This window comes from Camelus bactrianus, chromosome 21 (assembly GCF_048773025.1).
Source record: "Camelus bactrianus isolate YW-2024 breed Bactrian camel chromosome 21, ASM4877302v1, whole genome shotgun sequence".
NCBI classification, from domain to species: Eukaryota; Metazoa; Chordata; class Mammalia; order Artiodactyla; family Camelidae; genus Camelus; species Camelus bactrianus.
In genome coordinates this window covers 5,555,005-5,574,919 of record NC_133559.1, presented here as the reverse complement: position 1 = coordinate 5,574,919, position 19,915 = coordinate 5,555,005, and the positions used below count along the sequence as shown (strand labels likewise).

General features: G+C 43.6%; 1 protein-coding gene and 1 non-coding gene across 4 annotated transcripts in view; both read right to left on the bottom strand.

Annotated features, from left to right (window-relative positions):
* TUFT1 (tuftelin 1) overlaps positions 1 to 18,761 on the bottom strand; it is a 36,757-nt gene extending 17,996 nt beyond the window's left edge. For 2 of the 3 annotated variants that reach the window (XM_010958417.3, XM_010958419.3), the window contains exons 1-3: positions 18,605 to 18,761; positions 871 to 945; positions 380 to 481 (exon numbers count right to left, since the gene is read on the bottom strand). In XM_010958417.3, the coding sequence (XP_010956719.1) occupies positions 380 to 481; positions 871 to 945; positions 18,605 to 18,664 (237 nt within the window). In that variant the 5' untranslated portion in view covers positions 18,665 to 18,761. The remainder of the gene's footprint in view (positions 1 to 379; positions 482 to 870; positions 946 to 18,604) is intronic. The other variant, XM_010958418.3, reaches the window with a different exon arrangement.
* On the bottom strand, positions 16,168 to 16,297 carry LOC123617884 (small nucleolar RNA SNORA11). Its single transcript, XR_006726176.2, has one exon. It is a non-coding gene; the product is annotated as a small nucleolar RNA SNORA11 (small nucleolar RNA).
* Positions 18,762 to 19,915: the final 1,154 nt, after the last annotated feature.

Here is a 19,915-nt window from a genome sequence, read left to right as displayed (position 1 = left end):
GCATGGTATGTGAATTATATCTCAAAAGGCTATTTTTAAAAAAGAAATAACAAAAATTGTTCTAATATGTAAAAATAAGTTCCATAAACACACTTCCCACCTGTCTTCACAACTTCCAGCAGCTAAATATGGCCAGTGGGTGACACCTCGAAAGGTCATTCCACCCATCCCCATGCCTGGGGCTGGGTTGCACCAAAGTCACTACAGATTGACTGTGGTCCCTTGGTGTTCATTAAGATTCTTCCAAGAGATGGCCAGGAACTAGCATCGTGGGTCTGGTTCTTCCTAGTCAAACCACAAGCTCTCTTTGGCCTTTCCCTTCCAGGTGTCTGCAGGGGGATGGAGTGGAGCAGAAACAGTGGAGGTGAGCTAAGCTTACCTTAATAATCTCTTCATGTCCATCATTGGACTCCACCAGTTCCGAGGCCAGAGAATGCCCGGCTGAGCGGCCGGACACCATGGCATAGGTCTTCCTGCCCGCCTGCCAGAAAGAGAGAGAAAAGTGGCTCAGAAATCACATGACAAGCACAGACCTTTTGCCCCTCAGCCAATGCACAAGAACCGCTCCTCAAAAGACTTGAAGGGTTAGTCCGATTTTCATCTCCAAAAATTCACTTCAGAACCTCTACCAGAAGCCACACAGCAGCAAGAACACAGGACAGGGGAAATTAGTAGAAATTGCAGGTTAGTTTTAATATTAGTGGGGGGTCTCCCCATCCCCCGAAGCAGAGCACAATACCGAGGGCAGCTGGGGTGTCTGAAGGGAGATGCTCTAGCCAGCACGGAGACAGGGGGCGGAGACAGGGGGCGGCAGCAAGGAGGGAGGACTGGATGAGGGAGGAGGCCTCACCCCACCAGAAACCTCGATACCTGCTGAGCTATGCGTTCAAGTTCATCTCCTGTCAGTTCACTCTGGAGGGTCAGCCTGAGAATGTCCACGCTGCCCTAATAATGACAATGACAGCAACGATAACCTCTTACCTTTACAGTCTACTACGAGCACAGGTGACCTTCTGCCAGCCCCGCGGAGAGGGCCTTGTTACAGCCATTTCTCAGACAAGATAAGCTGAGGTCTGCAGAGGTGACATCAGCTCACCCAAGATCAGGTCACTCCTGGGCGGTATGGACATCTCTGGGGCCTCTGACAGTGCTCTTTACCCCACACAGACACTACACAGCGCTTCGCTCCGTGTGGCTCCAGAGGGGCTGCCCTGGGCCTCGCATTACAGGAAGCACACTGCATGCGTTACCTCTTTCCCCAACCCTGAAAGGTTGGTCATCCCCAGTCCAGAACTTCTGCCCCTGACAGCCAACCAGGAAGTTACTGATACACTTTTTACAAGACTAGGATATCTTTCTTGAACCAAACCATACGAAGGTCCCTTAATCCAAACCCTTATTTCTATGAGCCACACAGAAAATAATTCAAATGAGGGCAGGCAAGACAATAGGTATTTAATCTAGAGATCAAATTAATTGCAAAGGAAGAAGCAGACTTTCTTTCAACAACTCAAAGAAAGTTTAAAAAACACTGTGTGGTTACGAGGGAGGAAAGGACAGGGGGAGGGATAAATCGGAAGTTCGAGATTTGCAGATACTAACTACCATATATAAAACAGAAAAACAACAAGTTTCTACTGTATAGTGCAGTATGGTGTATCTTGTAGTAATTTATAAAAAGGAATATATGCATGTACATGGATGACTGAAACTTGCTGTACACTAGAAATTGACACAACATTATAAACTGACTATACCCAATAAAAAAATTAAAAAAAAAAACCCTGCACTGTGGGGAAAATAGAAAACCAGAGAGGAAAAAACTCAGTAAGAGGAAAAAGCAGAGGGCTAGAGATTTGCGGAGATCAGAACATTGAGAGAGGATCAGCAAGGGAGAGCGGACCAAACCCCGCCAAGAACCTATGTTACGTGCACAGGTGCACAAGAGGCTTAGCCACCTCTGGTTCCCACTGGAAAAATAAGGTGTTGGACTAAATATCTCTCTTGCTCCTTCCAGCTTTGGTATTATGAGAGCACAAAAGAGGGGTCTATGCCTATCCCAGCCAGTGAAGGGAGGATGGGTGCTGAACTAGCCATGCTGAGAGTGACCTTGAGGTCATCTGGTCATACCCTGCCTTGAGGTCCAGAAGTATAAAAGCCATCTCAGTCTTAACAGGTTTTAAGGAACCTCCTTAACCTTTCAAATGTCCACTGGAAAGAAAGAGTGGACTCTGCTCAGCGAGCTGGTAGAAGCTTCTTTGGGCAGGCAACAGTCCTTCCTACCCAAGAAAGAGTAGATTGGTGGAGAAATAATCAGTCTCTATAGTCAGATACTTAACTCTCAGTGATCTTGCCGTAAAATGGGAAAACTACCCTCCAACAGAGGGGTTTCTGGTTGAAGATTAACTGAAAATGTATGGAGGTAGTTCTCTGCCACATTAGAGGAAGGTAGTCAAGTATTAGCCTCCTCTCACTTCTTGGAATGAACCCAAATTTAAGAAAGATGGAAGACACTCCCACATGACCCTTAAGGCTTTCCAATCCTGGCAATGTAGCTGGGGTTACAAAAACACTTAATTCCTACCAAACAAAAGCCAGATCCTTAGTGTGGCATTTAAGGGTCTCCACAGTCTGAGTCAACTCACGTCTCCTGCTTCTGCTCTTCACTGCCCTCCAGCCAATACATCCCATGCTTTCCCCCTTCAGTAACTTTGTTCTCATCATCTCCTTTGCTTTCAATCTTCTTTCTTTCCATTTTCACCAGAGGCAACTGCAAGTCCCTCAAGAGTTTGCATTCAAATGCCACATCTTCCATGACACCTCCCTACATTCTGTGGGAATTTCCCTCCCTGAGCATCACAGGGCCTCCAGTGGGGGTGGGGTGGCACCTGCCTCTCACTTATCTGTGATCTGTGAGGAACTGCCCCTTCTAACTGTTAACTCCTTGTGGGCTGCTGTCTGCCTCTAACAAAGGGAAGTATTTTCTGAATGCATAGTGAGTGTTCCATGACATCTAGGTCAAGAGAACATTACAAAATAAAGAAGAAGAAATGATTTCAAAATAGCCAGAGTGGCTGATGACTCTTTTTCCCCAGGACACAGGCATGCACTTTGATTAAAACACAACCTCCCCATTCCTGGAGGCAGTTGGGATAAGCTGGGGCACCCCTCATCCAGAACAAAGGAGTTACTAATCAATGAAGACCATCAAGTCTGGTTCATTTCATGGCATTCTACTTGGAAGAGCATAGAGAACTAGGCTGGACTGGGGCCTTGAGAGGTCATCACCTCCATTCATGTCATCAGAATCCAAGTTTGAAAGAAGAAAGAGAGAGAGCTGAAGAAGTACTCAAGGAAATAATGGCTGAAAGCTTCCCAAATTTGGCAAAGACATAAAAAACCTGAAGACTGAAGGAGCTGAGCAAATTCCAAACATGATAAACCTAAAATTCATGCCAAAATATATCATAATTAAACTTCTGATAACTAACAGCAAAGAAGAAGTCTTGAAAGCAGCCAGAGAAAAATGACACCTTACCTATAGGGGGAAAACAATTTGAACAACAACAGATTTTCCATCAGAAACCATGAAGGCCAGAGGGAAATGGCACACTATTTTTCAACTGCTGAAAAAAACCCTCTCAATCAATAATCTTTTTCCAGGAAAACTATTCTTCAGGAATGGGAGGAAATCAAGATATTCTTAGGTAAAGGAAAATTAAGAGAATGTCTTACCAGTAGACCTATACTAAAACAATAGAGAAAAACCAATGAAACAAAGAGCTGGTTCTTTGAAAAGATCAATGAAATTAATAAACTGACAAGCAAGACTGACAAACAATAATAGAGACATAGATACCAATATCAGGAATGAAATAGCATATTTCTACAGACCCTGCAAGTATTCAAAGTATAAGGTATGCTATGAACTCTATAAACATAAACTTGACAATTCAGACATAATGAACCAAGTCTTCAAAAAATACAAACTACAACAGTGCATCTATGAAATAGGTAATATGAATAGCCTTATGACTATTAAAGAAATTAATTTCATAATTTAAAAAGTCTCTAAGAAGAAATACCCAAGCCCAGATGGTTCCAGTGGAGAATTCTACCAAATACTTTTTAACATTAGAAAGACATAAACAACATGGACAGCAAAAATGTGGGTAAATGCAATAGACTTTCTCTCTCTTCTTGAGTTTTCTACATTATGTTCAATGATTGAATATTTTTTAATTAGCACCAATGCGATTTCTACATAATCTCATCCAGAAAATAAGAGGGGAGAATAATTTCAAATTCACTTTATGAAGCTATTCTTACCATGGTAGCAAAACCAAAGCCAATTTTAAAGAAGAAAAAAAAAACCTACAAACCAATATCTCTCATTAACATACAGATTTTATTCCCTAATATTTTGTTAGGACCCAGGTAAAAGACATAAAAAGATATTTCACTGAAGATACACAGATGGCAAATAAGCATAATAAGCAAATAAAAAGATATTCAACATCATCAGGGGAAATGCAAATTAAAACCACAGAGAGATACCACTACACACCTATCAGAAAGCTATAACAAAAAACACACCACCAAACGCTAGCAAGAATGCAGAGAAACTGGATCACTGACACATTGCTGGTGGGAATATAAAGTGACAAAGCCACTCTGAAAAGCAGTTTGCAGTCTCCTTAAAAACTAAATGGTGGTGGGGTGGGGCAGCGTAATAGAGCGCATGCTTAACATTCACAAGGTTCTGGGTTCAATCCTCAGTATCTCCATTAAAAAATAAAATGAAATAAAAAACTAAACATACAACTACCATGTTACCCAGCAATTATACTCCTGGGCATTTATCCCAGAGAAATGAAGACTTATGTTCACACAAAAACTTGTACATTAATGTTTATAAGCAGCTTTATCTGTAATGTTCCAAAACTGGAAACAACGCAAACGCCCTTCAGTAGGTGAATGGTTAAACAAACTGTGGGAGACCCGTATGATGGATAGCCGTTACTATTCAGCAATGAAACGGATATTGATGCACGTGACCACAATTTCCAAAAATTAAGCTAGGTGAAAGAAGCCAATCACAAAAGGTTACAAACTATATGACTCCATTTATATAATATTCTTTTTTTTAACTTAATTTTATTTTTTTAATTGAGTTATAGTCAGTTTACAATGTTGTGTCAACTTTCGGTGTATTTATGTAATATTCTTAAAATGATAAAGTTACAGAAATGGAGAACAGATTAGGGGTTGCCAGGAGTTAAGGGGAAGATGGGGGTGGGAAGGAAGCAGGTGTGGCTGTAAAAGGGCATCCTGAGTATCTTTGTGGTGATGGAATTGCTCTATCTCGACTGCATCGATGCCACTACCCTGGTTGTGACAGTATACTGTGGTTTTGCAAGATGTTTCCACTGAGGAATGCTAAGTCAAAGGTACAAAGACCTCTATTATCTCTTTTAACTACATAGGAATCTACTATTATCTTTTAAAAAAAATACTACCAGAGACAAAAATTAAAGAATATAATAAAGAAAATAAGTAATTATAACCCTACTACTCCAAAATAGCCACTATTAAAATGTTAATGTATTCCTTGTAACTTTTCTATGCATATTTTTGAAAGGTCTACTACTGTACACAGTAATATACTGGCTTTTTTTCCCCTTTAATATTTCATCATTAATTTCCATCACATTAAACATTCTTCAGAACTGGCTTATAATGGCCTCTAGTACACCACTGAATTGATCAGACTAATTTATTCAAACTAAACCCTCCCACCCCAGTGTAGGTTATTATCAACTTCTTTCATTTTATTTCTTATCTATTTATTTATTTTAGAAAATACATTTTATTTTGATAGTTAGAATGAGACGACACACAACAGTACCTAGATCACCACCAGATTTGCTGCTGGGTCCATTACCCCTCAAGCCCAACTTGACTTTCTCTCTTCTTTGCAGAAAAAGAATAGCATTCGGAACAGTTAGCCCTTGGCTCAAACACTGGTTCCGGCTTTCATTTGTTGTGTGGATTAATCCTATTCTCCCTCAGCCTTAGACGACACTTAAGTGAGAACACAGTGACTAATATACACAGACATACAAAAATGCCAGTTCCTCAAAATTTGACATAATGTTCCTCTTTAAAATATTTTTCATAAGCATATTCCATATGCTTATAGGTTAAAGTACATATGTCTTGCTATGGAAAAAGATGATTATTAACTCCTACTCCACATATACTCAAACATTAATTCCAAGTGGACTGCAGATATGAAAAGTAAAACAATAAAGGCTTCATAGAACATCTTTATGACCTTGGCAAAGGCAAAATTTTTCTTAAACATGACACAAAAAAATCCTCCCCTCTCAAAAAATTGATAAATCGGACAATATTAAAATTTTGAACTCTTGTTCATCAAAAGACATCACTTAGAGAGTGCATGGCAACCCACAGAGCCAAAGCTATGCACTCCATGAATATCTGACAAAGGCTATTCAGAATACATTAAGAATTCCTACAAATAACAAAAAGACTAAAAACAATGTGGTATCCTGGACTGAATCCTGGGTTAGAAAAAGGACATTAGTGGAAAAACTGGTAAAATCCCAGTGAAGTCTATAATTTAGCTAATAGTATTATATTAACATTAATTTCTTAGTTATCACAAATGCACCATGGTTATGCAACACCGAGGGAAACTGGGTGAAGTGTATATGAGAATTGTCTGTATTCTTTGCAACTTTTCTGTAAAACTAAAATTATTTCAAAATAAAAAGCATATTTAAAGAAAGAGAGAAAGACAGGGAGGGAGGGAACATGAGAGGGAGAGAGGGAGAGAGAGCAGTGCCCAACAGAAAAATGGGCGAAAGACTTCATTCAACAGATACATCACATAAGAGGATATCCAAATGGTCAATAAACACATGAAAAAGGTTCCACCTCATTAGTCATCATCATCAAAGAACTAGAAACTAAACCACAAGGCACTAGCACAAAATACCCATCAGAATGACTAAAATGAAAACAAAAACAAAAACAAAAAGTACCAAGCGTGGCTCTGGAAGAATCAGATACATACTGATGGTGGGTTTGTTCATTACCACAATCACATTGAAAGTATCTACCAAAGATGCACACATGCATACCCTGTAACGCAGCAGTTCCACCCCTGGTTACCTACTCAACAGAAATGCATACAGACATTCTCCATAAAAAACATACACTAGAATGTTCATGGTATCAATTTTCATAGTAGCCAAAAACTAGAAATCACCCAAATGTTTATCAAGAGTAGAATGGATAAACTGTGATACAGTCATACAACAGAACACTGTACAACAATGAAAAAGCAAATGCACTACTGTACATGCAACATGGATGAACTTTACAGAAACATTAAGCAAAAGAATTCAGAAATATAAGTATACCACATGGTTCCGCTTACATAAACAGTATCCAAAACAGCAAAACTAGCATGTGCTTTAGAAGCCAGGATAGTGTTTAGCCCTTAGGGTGGAGGGTAGGTAATGGCTAGAAGGGGACAATAGGGGGCTTCTGTGGTACTAGTAAATTTCTTGATCTGGGTGACGGCTAGAGGAGTGTGTCCAGTTTGTGAAAATTACTTGACTGCACATTTATGATACATGCACTTTTATGTATGTACGTTATTGCTTAACATACATTAATAAATGTATGCTTTTTAAAAATAGAAAATAAGAAAAAGCTGAAAACTCCTTATCATAGCACTAAAGTCCCCTCATGATCAGGCCTATCACTGTCTATATCACATAACATCTTAACTCCCACCAGGACCCCACCTGTACCCCACACTAATTACCCCAAACGTTCCTGATCCAATTGTAGGAAGGCATCCAAATCCAAATCTCTATTTCTGCGGATGAGTCTTCCACGCAACACATGCTCCCACCTCCCCACAGGTGCATGTGCTGTTTTCTCCTCCCCTCCCTTGCCTCCTTGGGGAGTTCCCTCTCAACCTCGAAGGCTCAGCTCCATCCCAGCAGTCCTCAGTCAGAGCCTGCTCCTGCACCCGCTGCCCCCTACACAGCCCACACGATAACCCCAGCGCCATTCCTTCCTACGTATTCATTCATCTCTCCAATAAAACCACAAGCTCCTTGAAGACATGGATAGCTGATTTAGCCCAGCGCCTTGTTTAGAGCAGGCACATCAAAAAATACGTGTTGCGTGCATTCCAGGTAATGCGGCCTGGGACTTTCCCAATTCCCTTTCTCTTGAGAACACCAGGCTCCTCAGCTTAGAGAAGAGGTATGGAATACCATGAAAAGAGGGAAAACAAGAAAGAAAAAGAGCAAAGACTAAAAAAGGCAACTCTAAGAAGAAACGTAAGTGGCTAATAAACAAAAGATGCTCAACCTTACCACTGACGAGGGAAATACAAATTAAAACAATGAGTTATCATTTGGGGGAGAATGTTATCAAACTTAGGTTTAAGAAGTGTAAAATAAGACACGGGGAAGTATGCTCACGGCAGCACTGTTTGCAAAGGCAAAACTCTGGAAACAACCCAACTGGTACACTGACAAGAAAACAGACGACAAACAAAGAAAAACAAAAGAAAAAAATATTAAATTTTTTATTTAAAATAATAAATAAAAACAAAAATCAAAAAAAAGAGAACAGATGAATAAACTCTGGCATACTAGTACAATGAACTACTACCCAGCAGCGAAAATAAATGACCTACAGCTACATGCATCGACATGAATGAACCTCAAAATTAATATTATGCAAAAAAGTAAGCAGAACACAGATGATACCATGTATGTAAAGTTGAAAAGATGACAAACTAAGCGATATATTCCTTGAGCATGCGTTGGTAATGTTCTGTTTCTTAAGTTGGTTGTTCAGCACATAGGTGCCCGTTTTATTTCTATGCTTTAAAACATCCCACGTACACAAGTCTCCTTGCTGTTCAGTAAAGCAATTGAGAAATTTCATGTAAATTCTACGGAAATATCATTTTTAGACCAACTGAATGGCAAATTTTAAAGATACTAATAACATCTAGGGTTGGTGAGGATGCAGAGAAGACTAACCTCACATGTACATCGTTGGAGAGAGCGTAAATTTATAAAAGTATTTTTGGAAATTAATTTGGGCCAGATAGAGAAAGAAATACCATATGATATCACTTATATGTGGAATCTAAAAAAAAAAAAAAGGAAAAAAATGGACACTATGAAATCTTCTATAAAACAGAAACAGACTTGCAGACATAGTAATCAATCTTATGGTTACTGGGGAAAGGGGGTGGGAAGGGATAAATTTGGGAGTTTGAGATTTACAAGCGTTAGCCACTATATATAAAAATAGATTTTTATAAGTTTCTGCTGTATAGCACAGGGAGCTATGTTCAATGTCTTATAACAACATTTAATGGAAAAAAATATGACAACGAATATATGTATGTACATGCATGACTGGGAAATTGTGCTGTACACAAGAAATTGACCCATTGTAAATGATGGTAGTTCAATTAAAAAATCAAATTAAAAAAATTTTTTTAATTTAAAATTAATTAATTTGGGGGGGTGGGTACAGCCCAGTGGTAGAGTGCATGGTTAGCATGAACAAGGTCCTGGGTTCAATCCTCAATACCTCCATTTATTAAAACAAATAAAACATTTTTTTTAAAAGAAGTTAATTTGGCAACAGTAATAAAAAGAGTTTGCATATTTTGTAAACCCTTTGACCCAGTAATTCCACTTCTAGGAACATGCCCTATGAAAACCCACGCACACCTGGTCAAACAGACATGTGTAAAAATGTTGACTGCAATGAAGACCTGGAAACAGCATATCTATTCTCAAGTGAGTGAGAAAATCAAGTATGACAACATCCATGCTATGAAATACTACACTGCTGATAAATGAACCTCTACAAATCGACAGTAAAAGATCTCCAAGATGTATCAAGTGAAAAAAGGCGAGGTACAAATTCATTCATGAAATATGACTTCTCATTTATTTAAGTACACGTATATGTTTATAGCACTGGTAACTGCCAACCTCCAAATAAAGCAACTACTGCAGGCTGAGACTATTGGACCTTGTTCTAAGGGCTCTACATGTATTAACTCATTTAATCCTCACAACAGTTGGCATGGTAGTTATAAACCCCCATTTTACAGATGAGAAAACTGTGGCACAGAAGTTAAGTATCTTGCCCAATGTCATACAACCAGTAAGGAGCAGAGGCAGAATTCAAACTCAGGCCCTGTGGCTCCAGAGTCTGTGCTCCTAACCACCATGCCACCCTGGCACTTCTTGAAAGTAAGCACAACGGAGAAGCATTAAACTCATACACACTAAGCTAGGGAAGACCTGGAGCGCAAAGGGACTTTCAGTCCATATACTTCTATAGCGTTTTAAACTTCTGCAACAAAAATGTATTTGTGCGACACTCCTATAATAAAATACATAAATAAAGAGAAGGAAAGAAGAAGTACTCAACTTAGAGCCAGAGGTGGGGTCTGAGTCTGAACGACACCTACTAGTCCTTGAGCAAATCCCTTTATCTCTCTGGGCAGTTTTCCTTCCGCAAAATGGGGGTAGGAATACCTCCCTTGCCTCCATTCCGGGCAGGTAGGTAGTAGATGTGCAGGAATGGTGTGAAAGTGCTCTGCAAACCATACATCACTTCAAAAGGCGAGGCAGCATCAGCTTTCCCAAGGAGCTCTGCAACGGCTACAAGGGAAGGGGGGTGGGTGGGACAGACTGTCTAAATGGAGCCTGAGAACAAATCCAGGGTTCTCTCTGGCACCTCAACCTCCAGAGCCAGAGAGTCTAGTCTGTAAGGCCGCAGACCTCACCCCGCAACCCCAGCCCACAGCCACGGAGGGAACCCGGGCCCCTCTCTGCTTGGTACCATCGGTTGCTTTCTGGGGCGCAAGCGACCTCAGGGCCGTGAGCGGCTCCAGGGAGCTTTAGGAACACTGCAAGCTGTCTGGCAGGCTGGTCCCCACGGGAGACTCTCTGAAAGGCATGATAGGAAGGGGAACCATCTTCTCTAGGGAAAAAGGAATAGAGCTAATCACAAGGTAAGCAGCCTCTAACCTCATAAACATTCCTGGGGAGAAGCCAAGCCACCTCTAAATTATAGACAGCCTCTCCACTCTGTTCAAACAAATCTCCATCTGTGACTCACTCCTCAGAGCGGGGAGGGGGTAAACATAGCTGAGGGCTTAGAGATCAAGACGCTAAGGAGAAGGGATAGGGAGATAAACGGGGAGGCCCCAGAGGTTCTCACACCACAGGCTCACGTGAATAGGGGAAGGATCTATGGGAAAAATGTCTCCCCAGCTCCCGCTCCCTACGCAGCGATGGGGGCCATGAAGACAGGGTGGCAGCTGAGGGTCAAGGGTCTTTCTAAAAGGAAGTAAGGCAAGTGGAGATTGCCCCTGAGCTGGAAACCAGCACCCTTAACTTATTCTCACCCTGCAACCTACTCCTCCATCACTCTGTCCCTCAGTCCTGTCCCTCTCCCACCTGAAACGTGCATGGTCTCTCAAGCTGCTGCAGAAGCAGCCACCTCAGTCCTCCCCTTCTGAGAAATGGGACTAGCCAGTGCCTCGAAACAATGGTTCCCCAGAGACCACGATGAGAAAAGCAGTAAAGTCGAAGAGGCCAGATGCAGTGGTTGGAGGTCAACCCTCTCCTGGCTGAGACTCCCAACCATTCAGCTTGCTGGTCTCGGGTGCCCTTGGTCCTGCCTTCTGCAGGGCTCTTTAGGCCAGAGACGGCTCTTTGTTGAGTGTAGCACAAAGAATCATTCCTGCTCCTCCCCACAGATTAGCCAACAAAACAGGTGTTTGCCTTTTGTCTGGCTCCCAGGCCCACAGGCACAGGCTGGACAAGCGGAGGGCTGACCAGGGTGACTGGGAGGTGAAATGAGAAAAAGGGATTTAGGGTGGCACCCTCAGTGGCGCGGCCCTTCTCATTCCCTGGAGCGCTGGCACAGGACAACACTGGGCCCTGGCAGTGGGGGTGTGTACACATAGGGAGGTGGGCTCCTGAGTTCTCAGCTCTGAGGGAGACACCCTTTTGCTCAGCCATTCTCTCTTCACGAAGCCTACTTACCTAGTGCTCAGCCAGCCTGGAATGAGGGGGCCGTTCCCAAATGCACCCTCCCCTCTCTAGTCTCACCTTGCTTTGTAATTTTTGCTTCTGTGCCCCCAAACTCTGGAAGATCATTTCCTTTTCCTTTCTTTATTTAACCTATCTCCATCCCACCCTATATTTTTCTCTCCTCTTCCTGCCCCTGCTGGCCAGGCTTAAATCTGGGCCACCAGCTTCCCTGGCACATACCTGTTCCCTCAACTAAACCTCCCCACGCATAGGAGACAAAGGTGTTTCACAAGACTCTACACGGTGACCCAAAGAGGCACATGCCATAATTACCAGCAGGCGAGGAAGCTAGTCCCACCTGCTCTGAGCACATGTGTCTGGAACCGAAACCATCTGGGTGTACAAACCACCCCACCACTCCCACCCCGGAGAAACATGGGCAAAAGCTGGTGCCAAGTGTCTGATGATTTAGTGAGCCTCTGATCCTAGGTCTTCCTGCAGAGCCCAGGATTCCCCAAATTCCTGGCAGGCTTGGAGACATCAACTGTAGCGCCCCTGAAGGTAAGAACTCGGCAATGAATAGGGGAGATGGAAGGGTGTGAGGAGGAATTTATGGGCTGAGCTTGTAGCAGGTCTCATGAGAAGCAGGAACAGGCAGTCACCAAGCTTCAGTGGTTCTTCTATTCAGGAGTTACCTCCCTACCCAGGCTTCACAGAGCCAGGGCTCCCACCATTTTGTGTGGGGGGTGGGGGGTGGGGGGGTGGAAATTAGAGGGTTTTTTTTAATGGAGGTACTGGGGACCCTGTGCATGCCAAGCACACACTCTACCACTGAGGTGTACCCTCTCCCCCTAGAATTCACTCATTCCTTTGGAGTAAGCATCAATGACTCCAGATGAAACCTCTTTTAAAAATGCAAATATTCTGACCCAGCAAGTCCAATCCTAGGTATTTCTTTCCAAGAGAAATTAAAACATATGCCTACACAAAACTTGGAAACAAATGTTCACAGCAGTATTATTCATAATAGACAAAAAGTAGAAATCACCCAGAAGTCCACTAACATTTATTTAAGATGAACGTATGTCACAATATATCCATATGATGGAATATTATTCAGCCATAAAAAGGAATGAAATATTGATTCATGTTACAACATGGACCAACCTTAAAAACAGCACACTTACTGAAACAAGCCAGTCACAAAGGATCACATATGATTACGTTTTGATAGAATATTTCAAGCAGGCAAATCATAGAGAAAGAAACTGGTAAGGTGAGGGGAGGGGCTGGAGGAAAATGGGGAGTGACTGCTAATGGGTCAGGATTTCTTTATGGGGTGACGAAAATGTTCTAAAATCAGTTGTGTTGATTACTACAACTCTGGAAATATACTACAAACCATTGAATTGTATACTTTAAATTATATCTCAGTAAAGCTTTTATAAAAAGAAAATGAAGCCTATAGTAAGCCTTCAATAAATCACAGCATTAGTTTAAAAAAAAAAAAAGAGTGGGGCTCAGGAAAGACTTGGCATTAAACTAACTCAGATTCTGAGGTCCCAAAGGAATGACATCTATTCCAGGGTAAAGACAAAGGTTCAGCCTACAGCTGATATAAAATTTCAAATCCATTCAGGCATTGAGAGAACCCCTCTGGCCTAGACTGACCAAGATTTTTAAAAAGTAGAGACAATTGAGGGGAGTGGGTAAGAGCAAATACTCTAAGGACAGCACTGATTAGAATACTTAAAGGGAATCACCTTATCAGAGAGCCCAGAGCATCATGGAATACCAGCTGCCTTGGCCATGAGGTCAGAAAGAGGAGGAGGAGGAAATGAGCCCAGAGGGAGATGCTAAAGTATGAACCCTGACTAAGACAGTTCCGGCTGAGTTGGGACTAGCAAAGGTTACTCAGGTCTTCAACCAGGGTCTACCTATAGGTCCCTTCTCATCCTCAAGATCGCCCACTGGCAGAGGAAAGGGGAAAAGAACAGGTAAGAGCAAACATCAACATAATGACCAGACCAGAGAGTTCCCAGACTCTTTCTCCATCCCTCGACCAGGGGAAGTTAAAACAGTCTAGCCAGTGAGTGACACACAGAAGCAACAACTAACACTGAGCGCTCACCAAGTGCCAGGCGCTGTGCTTAATATTTCATATGCATTCCTCACAATAACCTTACGGAAAGGGTGCAATTATCACCCCCGTTTTACAGATGAGGAGACAGAGATTGAAGAGATGAAGTAATTTACCAAAGTGACCTTGGCCAAAGCAAACACTGAAGCGCTGACTATAGTTCACCGGGTCAGATTCCCAGAACTAGGCTCTTAATCACAAGGCTATTAAAAGAAATCCTAGTTTAGTCAAAAACTGTTGTAATCACATTGGGAAGATGGGAGAAGGAAAAGGGAGCATGTGAGGGGTGGGAGTATAAACTTTCCTATAATTCCTACAACCGGAAGGCAATGACGTCTACAACTGATAAATCAAGAAGTACCACTATAAGCACACTATTTAGAAACATGGCAGTAAATTCTACAAAAGAGAGTTGAAAGTGGTAACTTCCAGGGGGCAGGACTTGGGTAGGGAATAGCTTACTTTTAAAGGCCTTTTGATATTATGAGCTCTTTTTAAAATCATGCACATACACTCCTTTGATTAAAAAAATGACTATGTAAGAAAATCAGAGATCATTCAAATCAGAGTCTAATGTAGTGAACCTCTGTTGCTTTTGCCACACAGTTTCCATCCTCCTCCACTGATAACAGCACTTAGGTTTTGCTTTGGAGAATTTCCCTCCTTCACTGGGTAATCTGATGGGTCTGTCAATCAAGGAACCGCAATCCGCCCTGGCCAAAGGGGCAGAGGGAACAAGGGGCCAATGACACCCTCTCCCTGGACTCCTGAGCAGAATGGCAAAAAGACCTAAAACAGCTGGAACCAATTCACCCAAAAGCAGAAGCCCTCCATCACTTTCTTCCACCTATCGAGGCCCCAGGACTGCCTCGGGTCGGACTTTTTAAACTTTCCCTTAAATTCTGTAAGCCGCCCATTTCCTTCTAATAAATTCCTCTCCTTAAGTTAGCTGGAGCCATTCTCTGTTGCTTAATGGGAATGTCTAATAAAAATGAGTTTGAGGGTAATTTGTGCTTTTATTTGCCAGTATAACTTACTATAGTGGCTTGCAAACTTTTTGGACCTAAAAAAAAGTATTTAACATCATAATCAAAGAAACACACACATATATACAATATGTATATGTATGTATGTATGTGTGTGTGTGTGTGTGTGTATGTGTATGTATGTATGTATGTATATATATATATATATATATATATATATATAACTGAAACAAAAGTTTTGCCCAAAATGTCTACCCTAACACTCGTAGAGTGTTAATTCTAGTTCCTTTTTTATTTTAGGACTTTTTTTTTTAGAGCAGTTTTAGGTTTACAACAAAATTGACAGGAAGCTACAGAACTCTCCCAAATACCCCCTCCCACACACATGCATAGCCATTATCAATATCATTCACCAGAATACCTACTTTTTTTTAACCAAGGATGAACAGATACTGACACGTCATAGTCACTCAAAGTCCACAGATCACCTTAGGGTTCATTCTAATGAAGTGAACAATGTTGTATGTTCGATGCGTTTGGACAAAAGAATGACATATCCATCATTATAACATCATACAAAGTATTTTCACTGGCCTGAAAAAACTTCTATACTATGTACATTCATCTTCCCTCACACAACAAAATCCTGGCAACCACTGATCTTTTTACTGTCTCCATAGTTTTGCCTTTTCCAGAATGGCATATAGTTGGAATCCTTTCCTTCCTTTCTTTCTCTTGAAAAGAGAGGTTCAAAGTCTTCATGTCTGTAAGACCATTCATGGCCCACCCATGCATGAATTGGACAGGCTCTAGATGGCAAACTCTTCCACTAAAAACTACAGCTTTTCCTCCAACATCGAACCCTGCCTCACGGGTCCCGCACAGCAACCACATGGAGATGCAGGGGGACATAGGTAGGGTATTTGTTCACAGGAAGGGCGCATGTTTTGTGCCCCTTGTCACAATGAATCCAGATTCCTGTTCAGTGTGTTGTGAACAGAGGAGTCATTTCTTCAGGCTTCCTGCTCTGAGCACATCATCTACTTCTTTTTTAATGCTGGTTCTGACCCACTAAGTTGATGTCAGTGATTATGTGATTATGATCAGCAGTTTGAAAAACACTGGCTCCCTGTACCTGCCTCCAACAATAAAAGCAGCCCAGAGAATAAATTTGCCTTATTTCCATGTCCATGTTTGGTGCACTAAGGCACATGGCCTGGCTGGTGAAGAAATATCAACACAGTCCCAGGGTTCCAACACTCACTAGGACACACTAGTCAGTTAAAACTGTCTACACTGCTGACATGGGAGAAACGTCTGATCGTTTATTTATTCACTCACTCAGCACATGTGCTGAGCACTTAGTCAATGGTGTGAATGTACCACAAGCTCCTGCGGACTGTCCAGAGCCATAAATTCTATCTGCTGGGTGGCTCAGAGGAGAGGAATCCAGAACAAAGCCTGTCTCCTGACTGATTGATTGTTTACCATCTCCTCCCCTCCCTTAAGAGCTCAGGAATGTCTCCAACACCAGATCTGCGCAATAGTTATTTCATTCCCACCTTTGAAGTAAAACAACTCTCAAGTCTAGCCTAGAAAGAAGGAATAAAAAGGAACTTGTGTCTCCCCCTGTTCTACAGGTCTCTCATTATCAGCTTCAAACTAATCTATGGCTGGAGATTGTCTGAATTCTTCACTATTTTCCAATTCACTCTTTCTGCCCCCACCAGACAAGCAGAAAAACAGCAAAGGACAGAAGAAGGTGTCAGTTCATTCCCAGCATTGCCCGTGACTGGGATTTAAGACTTTTCTGGATCTCTTTTCTACAGCAAGCAAAAAGAAGCCCAAACACCCCTCTCCTTTATTTTCTTCATACCCTGTTCCTTGACTCAATCATTCCAGAACAGTGAGCAAGCGCATGGAGCAGGACTTGTGGCTGACACAACAGAGAATGGATTCTTTCCATCTCTTCTGCGTCCCATAGCAGAGGGAGCAGAGAGCGGTAAGCTACAGAAGATGAGGGATGGGGAGAACTGAGTTTGGGCAGTAGCGTGACCTGTGTTGTAATGTGGTAGAAAAACTTCACAACCTGGGCAGAAATGGAGAGGGGACTGTGAACAGAATTAATTGATCATCTATATCCTAAACTTGAAATGATTAACTATTTCATAAATATTCTTTAAAGAGCCATAATCCAGGTGCAGATGGGTTAGCTCTATCTCAAGGGCGTGCTGAGACAGGAAGAGGGGAAGGGAACCAGACACAGAGTTGGGGGGTGGGTAAAGGGAGGGATAAAAACTTCCATTTCACTTTCCCCTACAACAGCTTGGAAATTGATGAAATAGTACACATCTATCCTAGGTTAAGTTCCCCAGCAGAGCCTAGAAATACTCAGCCACAAGTTACCCTCCTTTGCCTCTGGAGGAGAAAAAAACTCATACGGTCTGCTGCGGTGAGGAGAACAGGGGCTGGGAGTTAAGGGAGGGGAGCAGGGCAGACGGGTCAGCCCTGGAGCAGACGCGTTAGCACTCCTCTCCCCTCACAATCACACTCCATCCAAAAGCCCTCGCGTAGGTCACTTGCCTCACCTTCTCAGCCCTGGTTCTGGCATTCCCTCCATTCACTTGCCCTGGGCTTGGTGGCTAGAGACGGAAGCAAAACCAACAAAACGTCCCAGGAAGCAATCGGTTGGCCGATGAGGGGAGGGGAGCAGAACTGAACGCGGGCAAGAGGAGAAATCCGAACAGAGATGGTTACCCTCAAAAAGACAGCCCTATCCCTCCTAACGAAAGGCAAGAGTCCCCGGCCAACCTCGGCGTACTTGGAGTTCTACCGCCCCCACCCTTCAGTCCAGGACCTAGGGTTTCACTCCCTATCCTTTGTCTTGCTACTGATCACCCAAAGCACCATGAAGTTCTTTGAAGGACCTCTGAGGTCACCAGGACCCACAGAAAAGCCTAATCCCCCTCGTCGGGAACCGAAGTCCAAATGAACGCAGGGGGTCCCGTCCTCGGGGCTCCCCCTTCGACGACCCAACTAGCCGCCCACAGGGAGCCTGAGTAGCACGCACTGGAGACCCGCGCCGAGTCCCGGGCGGGAGCCGCAGTGTCCTCTCGAAGGGCAGGGACGCCCCGAGTTCTCGAGCCTCAGAAGAGTCTTTCATGCGCGACGCCCCAGGACTCCCACTGCCTGCCGCGAGGCGGCGGAAAGAGCGAAGCCCCGGGAGGCGCTGACCACACCGAGCGCAGGGCCGGGCGATGTCAGGGAACTCGCGCGCGGCACGGGAGAGGCGGAATTGGAAACCGAGAATACCGAGGGAGGGCGGCGGCGCGGCCGCTTTTCCTTACCGCGGTCTGTCCCTCCGGATGCACGCCCACCAGGGTACACCAGTTACGCGTCCCGTTCATCTTCTTCCGCAGGGGTCGCAACACAGAGACCAACCCTCGGCCCTGCGGTCCGGCTCTTACTAGGCGGCCGCGAGCCGAAGTGCCGGCTTGTATAGGCGCGTCAGGGGTGGGGCTGGCAATAGGACACGCCCCCAGGACGCCGCTCGCCAACGAACGGGAGCAAAAGGGCGATGTGGGCGTGGCCTGATAGCTTCAGATCACGCCCATCTGCTTTCGGTCAGATTTACCTAAAGGTGGGGCTTGGAAGCTACTTAACCGCTTAAGTGAAGTTTTGCCTAGTTAAATGATTGTACCTCAAACATTAGTCTGCCCTCTCCTTTCAACTCCAAGACCAGTGTTCGTAAGAAAGAAGCACCGTGCCAGCCCCTGGAGGATGAGGCGTTGGAAAAAGCTTCCATACATTCTCCTCTCCCTATATATAGGCCAGCCTGTAGGCTTTGTGGAGCTGAGCAAACCTTTCCTCTACCATATAGATCCAGGGCCAGCTCATTCAGACTGGCCTAAGCCAGTCTGGCAAGTGCGCTTCCCTGGCAGGAAGCCCAGGCCAAAGTCAAAGCCAGCTTGACTCTGGGTGGGGCTTGTTTTGCAGAAGCTGTTATACCAAAGCTGTCCTTACATGGATGGGAGAGGCGGGACACATTGCCTTAAAAGGAATTTGCATCCTTGAGAAAGGATGAACGTCAACTTCTCCAAAAGCATTTGCTCCCCTAGCCCAGGTTAGCATCTTAAGGGCCTAGCATGGTTAAGCATGGCCTTGGAGCCTCTTCCAGCACAGTTTGCTCTCCGCAGATAGCCCCTCCACTGGGCTGTGGTCCACATGGATATCAGACAGGAGGAGGTCTGACCCCCTGTTGAGCGGGCAGAACCCCTGAATGGGGCAATAGGATCTGGTAAACCGCTAGCTCCCTCTTCGAGGCAACACAAGGGCAGGGATCACAGAAACTTCCCTACCTCCCATGTGGGGACTGGGTCCCATGCCGGGTAGGAATGGATGGGTATCTTTGTGCCTGGGAGGTGAATGCTGGGGATACCCTAATGCCCCAAGGGAATAAAACCCAATTCTGATCTGTCTCATCTAACCCTCAAAGAAGGCATTTATTGGCCTTGTTATTTCCAGAAGTTTGTTCAGCAGAGAAATGGAACTTCCCTAGGTTCCATCTGAGCTATCATAAAAGGCCTCTAAAAAGGGAGGTGAGCCAACCCCCAGCTTCAGCCCGTAAGGTGTACAGTGAAATGGTTTCTTCATAAAAT